Here is a 21,467-nt window from a genome sequence, read left to right as displayed (position 1 = left end):
CTGTGGTCTGATGAGACAAAACTGGAGTTATTTGGCCATATGGATACCCAGTATGTCTGGAGGAAGAAAGGAGAAGCCTATAGACCAAAGAACACTGTGCCCACTGTCAAGTATGGTGGTGGAAGCATAATGCTGTGGGGATGTTTCTCTTCCAGTGGCACAGGCAATCTCGTCAAGGTCCAAGGTATCATGAAAAAGGAGGATTATATCAGGATACTTGATGAAAATGTCAAGGAATCTGCTGAAAAACTCAAGCTTGGCCAAAACTGGATGTACCAGCAAGACAATGATCCTAAACACACCGCCAAGGTAGTCAAGAAATGGTTCAAGGACAATGACATCAGTGTCCTGGAATGGCCAAGTCAAAGTCCTGACCTCAATCCAATTGAGAATTTGTGGCATCACTTGAAGACCAGAGTGATGGCGAGGAAACCAACCAACCTGACCCAGCTTGAGGCATTCGCCAAGGAAGAGTGGGCCAACATCCCACAGGAGACGTGCAAGAAGCTTGTGGACACGTACAAGAATCGTCTGGAAGCAGTCATAAAGAATAAAGGCTATGCCATTGACTATTAAATAAAGACGATGGACTAGGGTATGAATAATTTTGAACATGGCATTTTTTTTGGACTCCGTTAATAAAATACCCCAGAAATGATTTTTAAAAATTATTTTATATTGTTGTCATTCTTTCAATTGTTGGTCACATGGAGCTAAAACACAAATTTGAAAACAAGCATTTATTTCATCACTAAATGAAAAAAATCACAAGAATCAGCAAGGGTATGAATAATTTTGAGGACGACTGTAGTTCTCTTCTGAGGTCTGCTTCACCACCAGGTGAGGACCTGTGAACCTGGCTTGGAAGGGGGACCCAACAATTGGCAACAGAGCCAGAACCTGATTGCCAGAACTGAACTGTCGCCGCTCAGCCTGTTTATCATAGCGACGCTTCATTTTCTCTTGAGATGTCATTAATTTCTTCCTTACCAACTCCCTTGCAACATACAACCTATGCCTGAATCTGTAGTCAAGCAAGTTCCTTGGAGGGTTACTGCTCTTTGAACAACCCTGGGGATACCAAAGACAGAAATGAACTGGGAGAGGGCTTTAACCACAGATCTAGTTTTTATTAACTGCAGAGGGTGTGCAGCAGGATATCTGGTAGCCTGACACATAACTGTTAAGAGGTACTTTGCTCCTGATCTAGATGAAGATGAAGACAAGCAGCATTTTCCCAGACTTTGACCCAGCTATCACTATTCACCCCCCCCTCCTCTTCCCCCTCTCTACCTCTAACAAGGTGTGTGTGTGTGTGTGTGTGTGAGAGAGAGCAACAGAGAGAAAATTACTTGAAATTGTATGTACTTTGCCCTGGTCCAGCATTTATGACCAAAACCAGGAATAACTTACAGTGGTGTCAAAACCTGCACTGAAATAAAAACTGTCTCTTGCCTTCTTGGTGCCTCCCTAGCCTTGTTAGAAATGTTATAAATTCAGGTAAGTTTTGCAAAAAATATTATAAAACAGAAGCAGTGAACTCCAAATGCAAATGAAAGATATATAACCAAGGGTGAGCACATTTTTCTGTCCATTACTTGAATGCCAGCTGTTGCCTATAGCCTATACTGTACTGTATATCATTGGTCAGCTGAATGCCATGTGACATGAGTCATGAAGTTAACCATTTGTTCCCTGAGTGTTGGACTGCTGCGCTTTCAAAATGATGAAAGCGCAGTTTAACAGTTTCTATTATGTTGTCGATGGCATTCACCGTGAATCCATAACAATTTTCAACTACTGTATGTCACCAGGGCTTGTATTTACTTCATTTGCAGTAGGTGAGGTTAAGTAAAGGCCAGAATCAATCAATCAATCAACATTTATTTCTATCGTACAACCAAAGGTGACCAAAGTCAAAGAGATAAATAAAATCAACAGAATAAGAACACAATATAGAATAAAATCATAAAAAGCATAAAAGTACATAAAAGGACAAAGGTAAAATGTCACAGCACTACTAGATATTAAAGGCTATTCTAAATAAATATGTTTTGAGCTTAGATTTAAAAAGTGTTGGGTCAGTAATAGTGCGTATGTCAGGGGGCAACAAAGTTTAGGTCCAGCAATAGCAAAAGTACGGTCACCCAACAGCTAATATCTTGACCTTGAGAAGGTGTTAACCAGATGACCGCAATGCCTTACTGTGGTTGTAGAAAGTTAAAATCTCAGATAAATAAGTTAGGGCAAGGCTTTAAAAACAAACATTAAAACCTTGAAATCAATTCTAAAATTAACTGGAAGCCAATGAAGTGAATAGAGTATGGTACAATGTGTAAGGTGCTTCCTTCTTTGCATGAAAGATCCTGCCTGCAGGTGTTGCATTTTTTCATCATTTTTTCTAGTGAATCTAAGCCAAACTTTAGAGCATTTGTCACGGTCAGCCATGGTCCATTTTGTAAACAAAAGTGTCTCTTCTGACATGCTTTGTTGGCGTACTGCGAATCAAGAGCAGATCCTGATAGATAATACCAATGTTTATGAGCAGTTAATCGATCATTGCAGTTTATTTGGGATTGCATGTGTGTTTGAGATTTCACTTAAAAGAAATGATTTTCATAAGAATGTTTGTGAGGCGTTTTGAAAATTCAATATGCAAAATCAGTTTCAAAATGAAGTACACCTACAACTTACCAAGCGCTAAGAAAAAGGCAGACAATAGAAAACATGCACCCTCAACGTTCCCTTGTAGTCTTTGTTTATTGACAGATATGTTGATTTGTACATTCATCCCCAATGGGAAAAAAACCCAAATAAAAAAATGGTAAAATTTACTGTAAAATTACCAAAATTACTGGCATAACCACATTAGAGGTTATAAACAAAGCATAATGATTATATCTGCAAAGTGACACCATAATTGAAAATTAAGTACCACTGATATTATGAGTTTATAAACAAAGCAGGGGGTTATATTGGCGAAGTGAAACAAATGTAAAATAATCAAAGTTATAAAATTCATCAAAGATATTGGTATTAGCAGCCAGAATCAGAAATCATCTGAGAAATACACAGACCACAAGTGAAAGGACAGAAGCCAAAACCAGAGGTATTAATTTTCAGTCTTCTACTTGCCTCTATCAAATGAGGTCCTCACTTGGGTTCTCCTGAAAAGTACCACCCATAAAGGTCATGAACTACGCTGTAATCCCTGTCTTTTGACATGTGGTCACAGGCGAGGCAGATGGGCTGAATGAATTCATTTGCGGTTGACAGAAGATGAGGAGTGGCCATGTAAGATTTTCTCCACTCAAAGTAACGCATGTACGCTTCATCATTTGTGTCCAAGTGGTTCAGAAACTCTGCCAGCGATTTATGATCAGGGAAATCATTGATGTGAATGAAGGATTCAGAGGGCATGAACTGCTCGTAGTTTTCTCTTGGTGGACCTAAAACGATAGGCACTGTCCCTGCCACAAGGGGCCCGTTTACCTTCTCAGTGATGTAGTCTCTGTGGACTGAGTTCTCAAATGAGAGGTAAAACTTACAACTAGCAACTGTTGAGTAATATTCTTCATAACTCAATGGTTGCCCTGTAAAAGCTGTACCAAAAAGGTGGATCTTTATGTGTTTGGACAGTTCCTGGTAATATAGCTCCCTTGTAGCTGTTCCAGTAGCATGATTTCTGTTACTGACAATCCAACACGCCAGTTTATCTTTCTTGGGCAGAACAAAGTCATCTTTCATCTCGGTTTTCCTGATTATCAGCTCATTCCTTGCCGTGATGCCAGCATCTCGTCTGTAGCTCAGTGTTAAGTTGAATAAGTTATCCAAACCCGGAATCCTTGCTGTGTTCGTTGGAGATTCCACATGGTACCAAATCCACTTCTGGAAATATGGACGTGGCTCCTGAGGCATGTTTTGCAGGTGCCAGTTTATATCTTTATGGTAGAAAATGACTCCCTGCGCTTTACTGTACATGGATCTGTCATCTGTCAGTACACAGCTATCAATTTTGAAGTGGGTTAAGCAGGCTTTGAAATCAAACCTCACACCAATAGGCCAGAACCACAGCAGGACTATGGGTTTATCAGAGGGATCCATGGGTTCATAAATTTCTTCATCAGCTAATGTAGACGGAGTTGGACAAACAGGTAATGCTGGCTCAAAATTCGGGAAGAACAGAAGAAAAGAGCTGATGAGGACAAGAGCAGCAATCACTGCTAAGCACAAAGTTTTCCTGGAAACTGCTGTCATTATCTGTGGAAGAGGAAAAAGAAACTGATGTGATCTCTTTGATGACTGCATCATGAATTGTAGTAATCCAACTGGCCATATGTTAAATCTAAACAGTGATTTTCCAATCATAATTTTGCAACTGTAACTAGGCACAGCAATTCTGACAAGCTTTGACTTTCTCCACACGTTGAGGTAGGGTGCATATAGGTTAGCAGATCTAGTCTCAATGATTTAGAATAAATGCATTTAATCTAATTGTCAGTTTAATTAATCAGACAAAGAGGAACAAGTGATATTAATAACCAATAACTCATGAAATTGGTTGGAAAATGTAAACATTCTGGTGCTTTTTATTCAGAAAAACCACCACTCCTCCATTCACATATATTTATTTACAGGCCAGTCTTCCCAGGTCCAATATGGCGATGACGTTAACATGCACTCTAGCGGCCAATGCGGCATCTGGTGTGGAAAGTGACCAATCAAGGGAATGGAGACATCAAAAAATCAAGTCTAAAAAATCAGCTTGACAAGCGAGCGAGCACTGACGTGTTGTGTGTGCATAGGGAGGGTCGAGCAAACGCTCTATCAAGCACTTCCTGTGCTAGTGCAACCCCAGTTGTACATGCTGAGCAGAAATATGGAAGAGTGACTGGTCCAAAATGTCTAGTTTGGCATCTGCATTAATATGCTAAATCTGAATGACTTAAAAATACAGAAACTGCAGTGTTAACATGCTAATTTTGAACGTCATAAGGTGTTTAAGTTTGAGTGCTACAACTTCATCAACACAGATGAAAGTCATCTTGACAGGCACTTATATGTTGTGTTGTAAAAACAATTTTGGAATTTTTCAACAGCTGAAAAACAAGTCAGGTAAAAATGCCCTAAAACAATGCCAAGCCTTGACTAGTGACGGCTTGCAACAGTCGAAGAGGTTGGTGTGTTTACCAGGAAAGCTACCGCTCACAACGCTATACCAGCACTGCCACTTGTTTTTTTACAACCCAACCACCAAGAAAGTCAGACACAACTGGAGCTACACATAGCCTTCTATAACCTCCATGCTTGAGTCAAATGGTCATAGTCCTTAAAAAAAAAAAAAAAATTGAATTCAATTTAACACATACATTTGTACATCTTCATTAAAAATCTTATTCTCTGCATGAGCAAGAATAAAACTTAATACAAATAGACAGAAATAAAAAATAGCTATCTCAAGGCTGAATATATCCAGTAAGGAAAACAACTGAAGAGCTTCTTGTCACAGGACGCACATTGAGACCAATATGGTGTGCGACAGGTGACAACTATGGGGTGTGCTCTCAAAGATGTGTGGCAGTGATACAGCTGAGAAATTGATGTTTGACTTTGCTTCTGAAATACATCTGTGTGGATAAGCACATGGATACCATGTACGAATAGAAAACTTCTGAACAAGTTTTGTGTTGACCTTCAGTGTAATTCAGTGAAAAAAAAATATTAAAATAAATCAAATTTAAATAAATAAAAATTAAATTAAAAAAATATGTATATAAAATAAAACTGAATATCTGTATGTTAGCCTTTGTATCACCTGAGAGTATGTACTGAACATGACCTCTGGCTGTGTCTGTGGTGTTGGTGCCTTTGAGAGGATTTTTTTAAAGCAAATATCAGACAAACAAACTTGCGGTTAATTGATGAATGGAAGGTGAGAAAGTCTGTGCTTCTGATTTTTGAGGTGTTAGAAATTCTGCTGTTATTTTATTCATATGTTAGCTCCAGCTAACACATATCAGTAACTGCGCTCACCCTATATGGCTTGTTAACTAGCATATTAGCCAGCAAATCTTGGGTTAAAGCAAGAGGCCCAGACCTTTAGCTGTGCTAATGATGCTAACAGGAGAGCATGTTTGCCACAGTTATTAAGGGTTTTCAAGGAGCCTGATTCATGTGCTGAAGTATCAATTAACATGCAACTTTAAAGTTTCTTTATTATTAAAGAATAAGAAAGAGTAGTCTGATTTCTTATTTGAAATGGTTATAGCCTACTTATTATCCCCCTTCTCTGAACATATTACGTTTTTGAACAAAGTATCAATATTGTATTGGCATCTGCGATACCATCTTGGGTATTACTTCGATCAGAAAGGAAATCAGTGGTATAAATAGCCTATATATATATACCTGAGTCTGTATATACGGACAGTCTGTACACTCTGTACATGCAGAGCCAGAGAAATGCGTCCTGGGTGTATTCACACGTCTACTTAGAGCTGTCCAACATTAATTTAACGTATTAAAAATGCACCATTGACGATAATAACAAGTGAATAAGTGTTAATTCGATTTGGTTTCAATCGACCTCGATGTAGATTCAATTGGCTACTTCTTCCTGAAGTCATTTAAATGTTGTTTTTAATCTAATTTAGCTGTCATCTACTCTGTCTACTGAATACACTCCAGTCCGTTAAGAAAGTTGCTGCTAGAATCACATTGTGCAAATATTCATACCTCTTAAAATGATCCGACCGCAAGAAGTTGAATTTGCTGATGAACAATAAGTTCCTGAGAATGATGATCCCGTTCAAAATGGTGAGAGCCGACGCTACTACGAGTTTGGTGAAGTGTCTGCCAGCAGACACTGGAGCACAGGTTTAACCGGACTGGCGAGTGTAACGTTATCCCACCAGTGTCCCAAAGAGCATGTCCCTCATTGACCGCTGTAAAACTGCAAACAGGATACCCCCAGTTATAAAAAAAAAAGTCAATTATTAATCTTTATATTGTGTGTGTGTGTGTGTGTGTGTGTAAAGCGTGTGATATTGGCGCATGGAATGAAGACGCGCAATTCAACTGAGCAGTTCAGCAAACCAAAGCCTCGGTTTGTTCCATTATCCAAATTTTACAAAAGTTGAACAATGGAAAAATCTGAGAATAGAACAAGGAAGCTGAGATAAGGAAGTTGCGCGTTTTGAAAAAGGTATTTCAGATGCTGGCCAGCCCCCCCCCCACAAAGAGGTTTCCCTTGGAACAGGTAGGACGAGGAGAGCCGTTCAGCGTGTGGGAGGAGCAGCCTGTGCCTCCTCCTACACCTTCAAACAAAGATCCAGGCTGTTCCCCCATACAGTGTCCCCCCCCCCCCCCCCCCCCCCCCCCCCATGCAGCAGGGCGGTGGCCACTGTCAGGTAGCACTGTGGAGGAGTAGACGGAAGAAATGAAGGGGAGACAGGAGGACAACTTTTTCTATCTTCGTTTATAATTATTCTATTATATATATATATATATATATATATATATATATATATATATATATGGGCTCTGTTTTTGATCACCTGAAGGAAGCTGCTTAATGCTCCATCGTGTTCACCAGCTGCTCTCTGACTGTGTCTATCTGCTGGTAGAAGATAGTGGCCTTTTACAGGTATTTCTCTGAAGCCGCCTGCAACAGCTTAAACTGTTATATTAAATTATAATGTGTTTCTAAATAAAATAATTATTCAACAATCTGTACTTTTTTTTTGAAACCTTTATTATAATTATTAATGATACATGTGAGGGCCATAACATGCAATTGCAACTCTAATCAATAAAACACCATGTGGACTATTTGTGCTGGTTACCATTTCAGAATTAAAAGTTCAAAACAATAGAAATTAATGTTAATGACAGAATTCAGTTGACAGCCAGCTCATGTGAATTACACCAAAAGTATGCAATTCAGTGGGTGAAGCTTGTATAAGAGCAGTGGAGATTTTGATTAGTGCTGTAATTAGGAGATGTTTGACACATGGTGCGTTGCTGGTGTGGATCACTCAGCTCGGGGTGTCCAGCACTGCTAAATATCAGATGACAACATATAATCTACACCGTGAGAGCTGTTGCCGGACCAGTCTGAGAGGACAATGACAGCTCCATCAGCTGATCACATGTGCATCATACAACAGCTCAGAATCATCATTAAACATCTTGTTGTTGTTTACAGACTTCACACACATTAAATTTACCAATATGCATAGAGTTAACAGCAATGACAGTGACAGTTTATCCCTGACCTTGGAAACAGAACATAGGTGAATATACAGAGTGTGACAAATTAAAGGGAAAAAAATGTACAAGGATTGGAAAAACAGGATGACAGTGTCTCCATCGAAAGGACCTGAGGGCTCACTGAATGGTTCAGTGAATATGAAAATGATGTGAATCATATACTACGGAAGCTGTTTTAGCTTTTTGATTTTTTCAACCATCTGGTCGGCTATATAATACATTAATGAGATGTTTTACTAATCTACATTTATTGGACTGCAACATTATTTACCCCAGTCATTTTGGTTGGCATAAGCTGTGCAACACCCCAATACCTTTTATCCAGTATATTATTCATTGTTCATTGTTTATTGAACCAATCCCCGTCACCTCTCTTTCTTCCCACCATCTTTATAGAGAAGAATGAACGGTAGCCTGTGCACAGCAATCAGAGTCATCACAGGTCGCAACACAGGCTTGCTTGCTTATGTGCGAGCTCTTTTACTCACCACTTGTCTGAGACATTACATATTTCTAGTACACATTACAACAGACTTCCCTATTTTCTAGGTGTTCAGTTGACTTTGAATTACCATTGCTTTTGTAACATTGCTTCACTTACTATCCCAGGTTTGTTTGTGTTAGTAGTATGTCGCAGTTCACATCAAGCACAGGAGTAGACTTGAGTAAACACACAGTCACAAGTTAGTTTCAGTTACTTTTATAATGTTAGAGCTCTGAGCATTGTTTCTTCCTTTGTTCCTACTTACCATTGTGTATTCTTTTGTTCTGACCCACCATGAAGGACTAGTGTTTGGGAGGGGGCTGCCCAGCATTTCCTGGCTTTATAGTCTTGGTGATGTCATGGTGACATCATTGGGAGAAACCAAGAGGAGGGTTTTCTTTTCTATTAAATAGTTTCTTTTGATTGGTTGGTGTTGTGTTTGGGATTATCTACCACAGGAAAAGCCATTAAGTGATATCATTATGTTAGAGAGTAGTCCAGCCTGAGGCAGGTTAGGTGTGAATTGATCTATCTCTATAAGCAGTTCAATTTTACTCCAGCGAGAGGAGGAGAGGTTGTGCTGCAAGAAACATATGCCCTTTTTTATTTCTGAGTCTTTTTTTGTTTGTTTATTTGTTTGTTGTTTTGGGTGCCTTTAAGCTTGAGTTGCATGTGTGAGGAGAGCAGTGTAAATAAAAAAAATTCTCCTCTGAGAAACCACAACATCTGCTGAATATGTATATATATATATATATATATATATATATATTCAGCAGATGTTGTGGTTTCTCAGAGGAGAATTTTATATATATATATATATACTGTATATATATAATTATTATATCACATATTAATCAAATTAATACGTTGATGCATATAAATAAGTCAATATTATAAAATATTAAAAATGATGACAGTTGATGATCAATGAAAAGGAATTAAAAATTAACCGTTCATTGGCAATTTATTCCTAATTAGGTGTGCGCTAGCGGAAAATGAATTATGTTCATTAATTTGACAATTTATGCATTTAGCTTAGCCCTCCTTAAATTGACTGCTTCAGCTAGCATGTTGTTTCAAAACACACAACTTTTACTTCAAAGGCAAGCTGTCTCTGTTTCTGGTTTTTGACTTCCTTGTACAAGCTGCATAATGAAACAACCTGACACTTTGGTGCGCTGAATTGAATTGCACATTCACATTCAATGCGACAACAACACACGCCTAGTGTTAACAACGTTTAGGCAGCACGGCTAATGAAAAACAAGCTCACACATGTCAATGTATATTTGCACTAGTACAACAAGGACAATGAAATGTGGCAATACCCCCTAAACTGGTATTTTCTTTTGTACAACCAGAACAACTGCGAAAGAATTATACTTCATGCATGGACCGGTGGGTTATCTTTCTTTTTCACTCATCAAGATATCTTGATTTTGTGATTTTGCATCGCAGTTATTGGTCACTTGTTAGCCTTTTTTGTCTAACTTAGGCCTAATTGTTTTTTAATCAATATATGATGACAGGATTCACTGACACAGCGGATCAGTGGTTGGCAACTAATGGCCCATGTTCCAAAACTGGTCCACCAGCAGTAATATCTGGTCTGAATTTTGTATGTGCCCCCCGTTTCTGTGTGGGTTCCCTCTGGGTACTCCGGCTTCCTCCCACAATCCAAAGACATGCACATTAGGTTAATTGGTGACTCTAAATTGCCTGAAGGTGTGACTGTGAGTGTCAGTGGTTGTTTGTCTCTATGCATCATAGACTGGATAGAGACTGTGACAGACTGGCGTCCTGTCTAGGATGTACCCTGCCCTTGTCCAGTGTCAGCTAGGATTTGCTCCAGCCCCCCCATGACCCAGTTCAGATAAGCAGTATAGAAAATGGACCAATGGACAGCCCCACATTTAGTTAATGTTCAAATAGAAAGTCTAACTTCGCCTGAACAATGCTTAATATACCTTTATCCATGTTGAGAGGGAATGATACACACAGTCAAGCATCAGGACCCCGATATTGTGGATTTATGGTCCGCCAGTAGGACCAGAGACCCAAGGAAACAGGAAGCAGGACAAGCAAAAAATGTGATTGGCTGTAACACAATTTGTACACAGAAGACAGCCTTGTGGGTGAACAACACTGAACAGACAAATGTCCAAAAAAACACATTAAAGTGACAGAAAGATGCGAATCACAACTTCCGGTCAGGAATTTTGTGAAAAAAAAAGGGGGGGGGGGGGGGGGGGCAGAATTCAGTTGCATTATCATCAGTGAGTTTCTAGAATTAGCTTTTGATGCCTGGTGTATATAAAAGTGTGAGGCCCTACACATAGTGCATGTTCTTCATTTAGGTAAAGGCAACCCTGAGTCTACTGTTTTTGAATGGTCAATAGGTTGTTAAACCACTTTTATTTGTCAAGTGTGCAAACAACCCAAAAAATAGTAATAATATGGCAGATGTTTCTCGATATCAGTTTCCTAAGGTCCCATTGAAATTCCAAATCTCATTTCCAAGACAGACCTGACCAAGACAGCAGGAAATCCATGCATCTGAGGATATCATTGTAAGTGGGAGTGATTAGTTTGATAAATGTTTCTGACCCTGAAATGTTTTCTTTTCCTTTATACTTCCACATGCTATGTCATCTCTTTTTCTTTTGTCCTTTAATCATAAAAACATTGCTCAGAAACTAGTTGATCAGTTAGATAAATAAAGGTGCAATTGAAACTTACAGTAACCATAGCATCTTCACTATTGTATTCCATCTTGAATAAAGATCCCCACTGACAGCATGTGTTTCCAAGCCATCTGAAAGAAAAGCTAAACATTCAATAATCCCACATACATTAGCTTTCTATCCTTCCCAAATAAAATCAAAGCATCTAAACTGAGCCTGTAGGAAACACAACCCAATAAACATAGATCAGCTGGTTCAGGCCTTTTCTGTGTATGTACATGTAGAGGTTTTTTAACTGATCAATAATCAATCGACTTACTGCTACAAAACAAAAGCAGTAAAAATAACTATTACAGGACACTGAATCATTGAGCTGTGTGTTACTGTAAGCTGCACTGTTTCAGAGGTGTCTCTGCATTTGAAGCTCGTGTTTTCAGTCCCAGTTCCAGGGTTCTTAAAGCAGGTCAAACATTTTTGCTGAAGCAGGAAATAGATGACATACCAGATTAACTTTTTCACAACTCTTCACACAGTCAACTGTTAAATCCACATTCAAAAGCCAACATCACACAAAATGGACATAAATGCTAACCTTAAATTACATGTGTCATAGTTATCAAGCATAAATTTTAGGTGCTGTGATGCAGAATGTGAAATGTATGTGCTGCTAATGGACAGCAAAGGGTTTTTTAAGCAACTTAAGAAAAAGGCACGAGTTACACTGGTGGTGTTTTCATCTGTATATTTTTTTTATAATATGTAATGGCAGATGGATTAAGACACATTAGCAGGAAGACTGTGAGAATTTTTCACTGAAGGACTTTGCCTCTGTCTCCATTGAATGTAAAAAGGTCAAGCGGACAGATGTGGACAAAGGAAAGTTCTCATTTTCTCTAATTAATGCCAGTAGATTGATTTTCTATGGTCCATGTTTGTCTTTGTTATGCAGCTGATCAATTATTAAAATCCCCTGATTGGGTTTTATACTGACTTCTTTTTGCTGCCAGTGGAGTTGCTGCCTGATGGTCATTAGATAGAATGCAGGTTTAAGGCATTTTTTCATTGGCTTCACTTAACACACCTGGAGTCTACAGGCTATGGTTAAAATTTGGAATATGCACTGTCTTGCCTTGAATTAAATAAGAAGATGGCTACACCATTAACATAAAACTACCATACACTACAGATATGGAAGTAAAATAAAATACTATACTTAAATGCACTGACTGTCATGTACAATCTAAAACGAAACAGCAGCAAAAACAAAACAAAACAAACAAAGAGTTACACAAAACAATTAACAATACAATGCAATTAGCTAGACAGAGAGCTAGAGAGTTTTTGAGTAATACTGGAATAATATTAAATATTTAATTAATAGAACAGTTTACTTGTTTGAGTTTCTGTTGTTTTCCAGCACTGCTTCTGTATACTCATAATGAAGACAGAGAAGAAAGCTGAAGTCTGTTGTGTTCATAAATGTGCAGATGGCAGAACAACATGGTCACTATCTGTCCATCTTTCAGACGGCTTTCAGATGGCTTTTTTGTGGCTTTTAATAGCAATATGTGAAGAATAAGAGAAGAACAGTACGTAGTTGTAGTAGTAGTTGCCAATCCCTGGTCTGCCTGCCTCGCCCTGATGTCTGTCTCTAGAGTGTCCTGGTATTTTCACACAAAACAAACCAGTTTGAACCATCATGTTGCACATCATATTGTAGTTTAGCAGCATGGTTGATTAAGTGAACAGGTCCTGCAGCACCTTTTGCAGATCAAATCTACCCACTGCATGATCTATCCACGGAGGAGGGGGTTCATTGTACTGGATCAGAGCCTGATTGGTTTTATGTCTCCCATTTTCTTCATTAAAAGAAAAATTCAGTTGCATATTCAGTGTATCGGGTGGGCCGACACTGCAAGTTCGGCATCCTGTCAGTGCATGTAGAATAAAAGATTTATTTTCTGTTACATTCCACCCTTAAGCGAGAGGAGCTTAAGGGTGAAAGAGGAGGGAGAGAGGAGAAGATGAAGAGAGATTATGCAATCAGTCAATAGATTGTTACTGGGTATGTACTCTGATAAAGACAACCAATTCTAAAATCAACCTCCACTGTATAATGTACATTTCTACATTTCTTCCAACCTCTGCACATGTTGCTGTAGTCAGTGCCAGGAGAGTGGTGGGGGAATGCCCTTGAACTGAGGACAAAAACAACACACACACACAAACACACACAAACACAAGAAAAACTGAGAGAGAGGGAGAAAGCCTCTTAATGCCACTTGACATTCACTCTTACAACATAGGTAAACAAATGGGAATTTTGTTGTTGCCAAAAGTTAAGAACTTGTGCAGCTTGTTTCCTGTTAGTGACCAAAGATTTGGCGGAATGAGGCAGAACACACACACACACACACACATATATATATATATGTGTGTGTGTGTGTGTGTGTGTGTGTGTCTGTGTGTGTCTGTGTGTCTGTGTGGAGGCTGGATTTCTCAATTCCAAGGAGGGAGGCTGGAGGTGTGGCCAATAAAGCATTGGCTTTGGTTCATGGTTAGTGCAACATCTAGAGACAGTGAGAATCATTTACAGAACCTTTAACTTTTTCTTCTGCTAACTTTCTGTGTTATTTTGCTTCCTTGGCCTCACTCTGTCTTGTTTATGCCTCACACTCACACTGTGTGTGTGAGGCATAAACAAGACAGAAACAGAGTGAGGTGTGTGTGTATGTGAGTGTGAGGGAGGAAAAATGTTGTTGTCAAAGATTTCCATTGTTTGTGAGGCAATCCACGTGTGTGTATATATATATATATATATATATATATATATACATGTGTGTGTGTGTGTGTGTGTGTGCCCTCCCTGTGGACATACACACTTTAGACACAGCAGCTAATAATACATAGAGGCATCACATGGTCGTTATAGCAGAAATCAATGCAGTGTCTTTCATCATTGTACTGTCCCACTTATTAAGGTCATTAGTCAGAGAGAAAAGATGCTTGTTAGCAGTCAAATGTGTGTTCAAAAGTCAAAGGTGGAGCTTTAATGATGCAGCTGCACTTGTGGGCGTTCTGCTGTGGTCGATACTCTTCTTACGACACTCAATGTTTCAGTGCAGACAGTGCAGTAAGTGGAGGGTCACTGACAAAAAGGAAGTGGATACAGTGAGATACATTTGTAAAGATAAACCAAATGAAGTATTTTGACAACATGATTTCAAAGCTTCAGAAATGAATAGAAAGTAGCATAGCCCTAATTTAAATCTTACAAGCTATGATGGTCTTGAAGGGGAACTCCACCAATTTCCAAGTTCGGTTTACAGATTTGAGTCAGTGTCAGTTTGGGCTGAAAACTGCAAGTTTTAAAATGAAAAATAAAATCTGGGGTCAAAAAGAAGTGAGCTTGCCAGACCTCAGCAGGCCACTCCTCACCTCTGCTATGACACTGAAGCCATCTCAGTCACTGATTTACTGTCTGATATTAAATTTATTCTTGGACCTATTCAGTGATGAAGCAAGTTGACTTTTCTGTACACTCACCTTCTCTCAGCTTGCCCTGTCTAGCTCCACTTCACTGAAATGCTTTCCTGTGTTTACCAGGATGCCAGCTCAATAGAATGAAGTGATTTGTTTTTTCCTTTATGCCCAGTTGAATAAAAGTGAAATCTTCAACCTTAAACTCTCACTTTCATTGGAGTTCTGCAGCCCTCCAGTGCTTCTATCAAATATTCAACGTTAAACTTTTAATCAAACCCTTAATCCTCAACAAATTATAAATCACTTTCAATCCAGGTGCAAAGAGAGAAATAATCAACTGCAGCAGTAACTTGCTTTTTCATATAGAACCCAATGAAACATAGTGTCCTCTTTAACACATGATTTCTTTTCTGCAAACCTACCATTCATTGACATCTTCATAATCACATATTGTAATTAAAAGAAACTATAGTAATTAGTGGTCAGAGAATGATGAGAATGATATTAATATACTGCTTATCTACATAAAGTAAAAACACAACTCTACACCTGCCTGTTAGCCTGTTAGCCTGTCAGTCTGTCTCTTTGTGTGTCTGTCTGTGTGTTTTTGTTCCTCAAACTGCATCCGTTTATATAGCTCTCTGTCCTCCGCTCTCTCTCCTGATATGACCTGATGTCACCTGTCAGCAAGGTGACTGTTTTGTTGTGGTTACACTGTCAGCCTTAAATTTTAAACAGCCATTCATGCATTATCCATCACTGTGAAGCACAAACACACAGGAGGCTGCTCCTCCCACCTTTGCCCTGAATGACCAGACCGGGCGGTTTTTGTATGGCTGACTGCTTTTACTAACTGTATTAGTAAAATGTACTACTAACTGTGTGTGTGTGCACGTGTGTATGTATGTGTTTGTCATTTTTGTGAGTAAACGAAACCTGCAAAACAACGATTTAAGCAACCAAACTTTAGGTTTCAATTGTGTGTGTGTCTGTGTCCTTGTTAATGAAACAGTGAGAACAGATAAAAGTATTTTCCTAACAGAGGGAGGACAGTTTGGCTGGGGTCTCACAAATTCATCTGCACTGCCTGTGTGTGTGTGTGTGTGTGTGTGTGTGTGTGTGTGTGTGTGTGTGTGTGTGTGTGTGTGTGTGTTAAGGGTCCACAGCAGCAGAAGCCACTGGGAGCTCTTGCTGACTAAGAAACCACGTCATTATTAATCACCAGATCTGCACTGCATCTGCACTGCCTGTGTACGTGTGTGTGTGTGTGTGTGTGTGTGTGTGTGTGTGTGTGTGCATGTGAAATGCTGAATCATGTGACCTCCTGTGGCGCTGCACTGTCAGAAAACAGTAACACTAGATTAGACCCTGTGTGTATGTGAGTGTGTTTTTCTATGCATGTGCGTATGTGTGGGTCCACGCACCCTGTAGTTGCACTAATTGACACCTCAGGTCACCTTAATGATCTTAATGTGCCATTGCAGGTAAGAACCAGATACAGAATCAATGACGTCTCTTATCAGATGAATAGCTTCACAGAACTCTAAGCAAACAAGTTAGTCAGTGCACAACTTGCAGTTTATGTAACAAAGGGCATGTTGTCAAGGAAATGCAAGAAAAGATTCATATAGATTGTTAAAATACCGACCAAACATTTTACTTTAAAACCATTTTGAAACCATTTGGTAAAACTTGAGAAGCATAAAGAGCTTTTCGTTGGCCAATGTGGTGTTTTACAGAAGTACATGACTGTCTGAACTGTGAGCCATAGGATCATAACCAGATTATGATTAAAGAATAATTTACAAATTTGCATGTGTAGCATGTTATGGCCTTAAATCTAGATTTTATCACAAGGCCCCTTTTCAAGACTGGACCTAAAATCAGATGATAAAGCAGGACCCACCTTAAAATCCCTTATCAAGCTGATAATTACATCTTTGCCCTGAAGGAAAAGTGGTTGTGTATGTACCTATGAACAAAACATTTATCTTCATATACAGTGGGGTCCACTTTCACATTCATACTTTGGGAGACTTTTACCCCATTTAAAATCATAGGAAATCATTTACTTTACTTCTATCTGTAACGCAGATTAACATGCTTTCTGCCAAACTGAACAAAAATGTGTTTAAGTGCATTGTTTCATATAGAAAAGTAACCTGGATACATACAACAACACAACTTTATGGGAAAAGAAAAGAAAGAAAAAAGGAGGGTAAAACAGATGCATTTGTTCAACGCAGGACTCAAAGTTGATTTTATTTTTCTCGTCTGTACTTCCACCTCCTGACCAGCAGGCGTCAACATAAACTAATGTTTTCTAATGTTTCACATCCTCAAAGCGGAAGTCGCCCGTTGTTGGTCTTCCGGTCTTCCAAAGCAGCATGGCGAACCTGGAGCATGCAGAAGACAACCCAAAACATGTGAACATGTCTGGTGAAATCCCCGCCGCTAGCGCCCAACTCAAACCGAGCGAACCGTCCTCCGCACCGGGCGGAGACGCGGGGGCGGCTCCGTGCTCGGTCCCGTCGTTCGCCGCCGCCTCGGAGCTGCTGTCAGCGCCGTACTCGTGTCTGGTCATGAACACGCACCGGAGACACATCGCCTTACCGCCCTTATACCTGAACAAGAAGAGGACAGGTATACGGGGGGAACTGGAGGCCGAGCTGCTCAAGTTCTCCCCGAGGTATTTACCACAACACTGGACGTGCCAAACATCGGAGTAGATCCATTATCGGACAGATATTAAAGCGGCCTCCTGCCACATGCTCCACTACAAGTCTTTCTATGCAAAACTTGTATCTTTAAACTGACAAGTAACCATACTGCTATACCCAGAGGTGTCTAAAAAGTACAGTCTGAAATGAAGGTGCATTTAAGTGCAGTCCACCACCATCAGGGCATCAGAAGCATTCAAGTAGTACAGTGGCCTCAGGCCTGCTTCCACCCCTAAAGAATAATAAATAAATCCTGGTTGAGCAGGGAGAGATGGAAGACCTACAGTACATAGGCAGGAGCAGGACTTTTTGCTAGTTACAGACCAACACAGTTGTCATTTTCCCATACAGAGCCGACATTCTTTAAATAAGAAATACACTTGTGCCATGCATCATGGATGTGTCTTGGACATGAATGAAGCTCTGCAGAGTTCTTTCCTACTACCTGGTGAACTCTGCCACAGTGTTTCCCATTCATCACTTAACAAAATTTTTCCCACCACATTGCTAAATGGCTTGTTTTGTCCCACCAATTGTCCAAAACCCTAAGATATTCTATTTTATTCTATTTTTTTCTCAGTAAATGACCATTGATTGATACATTTCTGTGTCTGTTAACTTCCTGTCATCTTCATTCAGCACTGACTGGCTCAGCACTAGATGACACACCTGCATTCAGTTGTAATTAAGTGCAAAAAAGGTGGTATTTAGCAGGCTTGGTGTCAGATGGAGCTGTTTATATCCAACAACTTGTCGTGTTTGTCTCTTGCAGTCTGAAAGGAGTACCTTTAGCTTATGACAACATCAGGATAGCTGGCCAGCACGGAGACATCTATGATGACAACGGCTACATCCACATGGACATAGAGGCCAACTTTATTGTGTTTCAGCCCAAGAAAGGACAGAAACTTCTGGTGAGATTTACATTTACAGCGTTTGGCAGATGTTGTCATCCAGAGAAAATGCATAGTACTTCTCAGTACTGGCACAGGTTCATGCAGCAGTGTATTTGATTTAGGATCAAATAAACAGGCCTCGGGGTAAGACTCTTACAATGCCTTGGAAACAAAAATCAGACCCATAATTACTATAATAAACTGTGCATGAGTTATTAGAGCTTATTATGGCGAGGGTGTTTGGGTTGAAAAAAAAAGAAAATGTTTTAAATTAAAACTTTTTATCTTATCGGTATGGTTGGTAAAAGACAACACAACCCCACAAAAACATAAACAACATACTCTACCTCTTTCCTGTCTGTGATGTGTGTGATGTAAGTTCTTTCTGCTTCCAGGGTAAAGTGAATAAACTAGGAGCAAGCCATGTGGGCTGCCTGGTGCACGGCTGTTTCAACGCCAGCATCCCCAAACCAAACCTGGTCTCTATGGAAACCTGGAGGGATGCAGGGCCAAGAATTGGAGCAGACCTGGAGTTTGAGGTGACAGCACTCGACGCTGATACTGTCGGGGTGTTGCTCATTAGAGGACGGCTGGACAGGACCAGGCAAGTGTGCAGCATTGGTGGTTGGAGGACGGGTCGGGACAAAAGTAATCTGGGTTCTTGACTGATTTTTGTGTTGTCGTCTTTGTGTGTCTCAGGGTCCAAGAGCTGATGGCTATGGGTGAGAGCTCAGAGTCGGGCGTCCCTGCAGAGCAGCCAGACACAGCCGACGCACAAGTGAACCCAGAAACCACAGAAGAGTCTCCTGACGACACCCCGAAGAAAAAGAAGAAAAAGAAGAAAGACAAAGTCAAAGAGGAGGAGAGAGAAGAGGAGGTGACACCCTCCTGCCAACTGGACAGCAGCACAACACCAGAGCTGAACGGAACAATTGAGGAGGCAAACGGCAACGAAGCTGGTGAGAAAAAGAAGAAGAAAAAGAAGAAGGAGAAATGTCCGAAAGAGGAGGAGGAGGAGGTTGAGCTCTCTCCCATAGAGGTCCACGGGAGCGACTCTAGTGGCTACATCAGCGACAAGCCAAGCAAAAAGAGGAAACGTGAAACTGGTAGTGATGTCACATCTGGTTTAGGTGAAGCTCCTGAACCACCGAAATCTAAGAAGAAGAAGAGGAAAAGCGACGTTGAACAATTTGCATGAAAAACCGATTGTTTTCTGTTTGGAAATCAGGTTAATTGTGTAGAATATCTGAGGTGAACCATGTTAATGACAGTGGAATATACTGACGTGCCTTAAATACAATTTTTAGGAAGCAAGGTTTCTGCTCCGGGTTGGGTTCTCCTGAACTCCTCTAAAGCCACTGATAGCAGCGGGTCAGGGATGCAGTAGGAGCCTCTCTGCTGTCTCTTTTTGTAAGTCATGCAAAAAGCTCATGAGAGAACAGATGCAGACTTGACAGATCAGTCCTTGTTGGATTGCTATTCCCTTTTAGTACCTGATGGGGGCGCAAAACCGCTGCATTCAACCACATTGGGAAACAAAAATACAGGAGGGACACCTTATCAGCTTCATCTGATAAACATGGCCATGAGTGTAACAGGGGCAGGTTTTAGACAAAAGAAACTGAGAATGCCAAACTCAATTCAAGAAATTTGCTCTTTTGCCTCTTGTGCCTTTTGTGAAGTCTTTGATAGGACTGTCTGTATGAACCCTGCAAGGAAAGGAGATCATTTAAGTATTCAACAGTATTCACACAGATTCGCGGTACATATCATACACCGCAATGATGAATTGTTTCCAGTGTTATATTGACTTCTTTTATTGTTGCACGGACAGTTAAATGAAGATGTGTCGTTATATTTTGACCGTGAACCAAAAGAAATGGAAATTAGATTTTCATCCCAATTAAAGAGCCCTATATTGTTTGCACCGCTTCAGTTTCTTAATGCAATGATTTGAAATGCTCATCAATAACAGCACAGCTTTAATTTTTGCAAAGACGCTTCCTTGTACAGATTGTTCACAACAAAATGTCTTGTTTTCATGGCAGATTCCCTCCCATAACACACTCTTTTATGCTGCCAGTGGGTGTCAAGTGATAAAGTGTGGAGAGACGGCCTAAAGATCTTTGTGTTTTCTTTACCCCCACCTTCACACATGGACACACAGACACACACAAATCCCCCTTGCCTTTCAGTGGGGTGTCTCATTAGCTGTGAGGTGCTAAGAGTTGGAGCTTATCAGGAGCTGCCTAAAGAGGACAGATAAAGGAGCTGCAATTAACGTGGCTCATCCTCATCTGTCACATCTGATGGTAAATTTCTGTCATCAACATAAGCTGCACAGCAGACTTTCTGTGTCTTTTTTTTTTTGTTTGTTTGTCTTTTAAATTTGCATTTCCATATCCCAACATACAGAGAGCAATTGCCGTTGCCAAGTTTTTAAAAAAAAAAAAGAAGTAATAATCATTGTGGTATTTATATCTAATTACACTTGCCGTTTGCCAGAACAGGTTGCAGCCAGACCAGCCTGTTTTGTCTGTTAAGAAATAACAGCATTCCATTTTAATAATGCACCCATTACTTGTGGCTTTATCAGGCGTTAATTATTTGCTAATACTTTATGCATTAGTTAAAACCCATCACCAATATAAATATGAAAAATGAATTTGACACATAGGACTGTTTGGAAAAGGCCTTGAGACAATCTGGGCCAAAATCCATTTATTACAAACTATTTTTTTTTAACATTAATAAAACTGTATTTATGGGATGATATGTACTGGAGTAGTTTTCAGCCTGGATCAGTAACTGGAGTGTCTGCTGGTTGCCAAGCAACTGATCCAACCAAGAAATATTGTATATTTTACTTTATTAAGACGTGAGCAATATCGACCTTCTCACTTGAAAATAAGCAGATTTCCCAAAATGC

At 39.9% G+C, this 21,467-nt stretch overlaps 2 protein-coding genes across 2 annotated transcripts; one reads left to right on the top strand and one right to left on the bottom strand.

Moving 5' to 3' along the window:
* Positions 1-1,866: 1,866 nt before the first annotated feature.
* Positions 1,867-7,198, bottom strand: LOC139634312 (4-galactosyl-N-acetylglucosaminide 3-alpha-L-fucosyltransferase 9-like). Its single transcript, XM_071500686.1, has 2 exons — positions 6,736-7,198; positions 1,867-4,260 (listed from the first exon to the last, which is right to left on the bottom strand). The coding sequence occupies exon 2, from the start codon at positions 4,255-4,257 to the stop codon at positions 3,154-3,156; it is 1,104 nt and encodes a 367-aa protein (XP_071356787.1). The 5' UTR covers positions 4,258-4,260; positions 6,736-7,198; the 3' UTR covers positions 1,867-3,153.
* A 10,077-nt stretch (positions 7,199-17,275) lies between these two features.
* On the top strand, positions 17,276-20,651 carry polr1f (RNA polymerase I subunit F). The gene is made up of 4 exons (XM_071500624.1): positions 17,276-17,611; positions 18,415-18,556; positions 18,934-19,142; positions 19,238-20,651. Exons 1-4 carry the CDS (start codon positions 17,310-17,312, stop codon positions 19,734-19,736), a joined length of 1,152 nt encoding a protein of 383 aa, XP_071356725.1. The 5' UTR covers positions 17,276-17,309; the 3' UTR covers positions 19,737-20,651.
* Positions 20,652-21,467: the final 816 nt, after the last annotated feature.

The sequence above is a fragment of the Trachinotus anak genome, unplaced genomic scaffold, assembly GCF_046630095.1.
Source record: "Trachinotus anak isolate AG129_WGS33_773 ecotype Australia unplaced genomic scaffold, CSIRO_AGI_Tana_v1 ptg000016l, whole genome shotgun sequence".
Classification (NCBI taxonomy): domain Eukaryota; kingdom Metazoa; phylum Chordata; class Actinopteri; order Carangiformes; family Carangidae; genus Trachinotus; species Trachinotus anak.
The sequence above is the reverse complement of the archived record's forward strand: the minus strand, read 5'-3'. Positions and strand labels throughout refer to the sequence as shown.

Bases quoted from the DNA above. Each gene is read 5' to 3' on its own strand.
- LOC139634312 (XM_071500686.1), bottom strand. From the start codon at position 4,257: ATGACAGCAGTTTCCAGGAAAACTTTGTGCTTAGCAGTGATTGCTGCT.
- polr1f (XM_071500624.1), top strand. From the start codon at position 17,310: ATGGCGAACCTGGAGCATGCAGAAGACAACCCAAAACATGTGAACATG. The intron at 18,557-18,933 runs GTGAGATTTACA...TTCTGCTTCCAG, and splicing joins AGAAAGGACAGAAACTTCTG to GGTAAAGTGAATAAACTAGG. The intron at 19,143-19,237 runs GCAAGTGTGCAG...TGTGTGTCTCAG, and splicing joins GGACGGCTGGACAGGACCAG to GGTCCAAGAGCTGATGGCTA.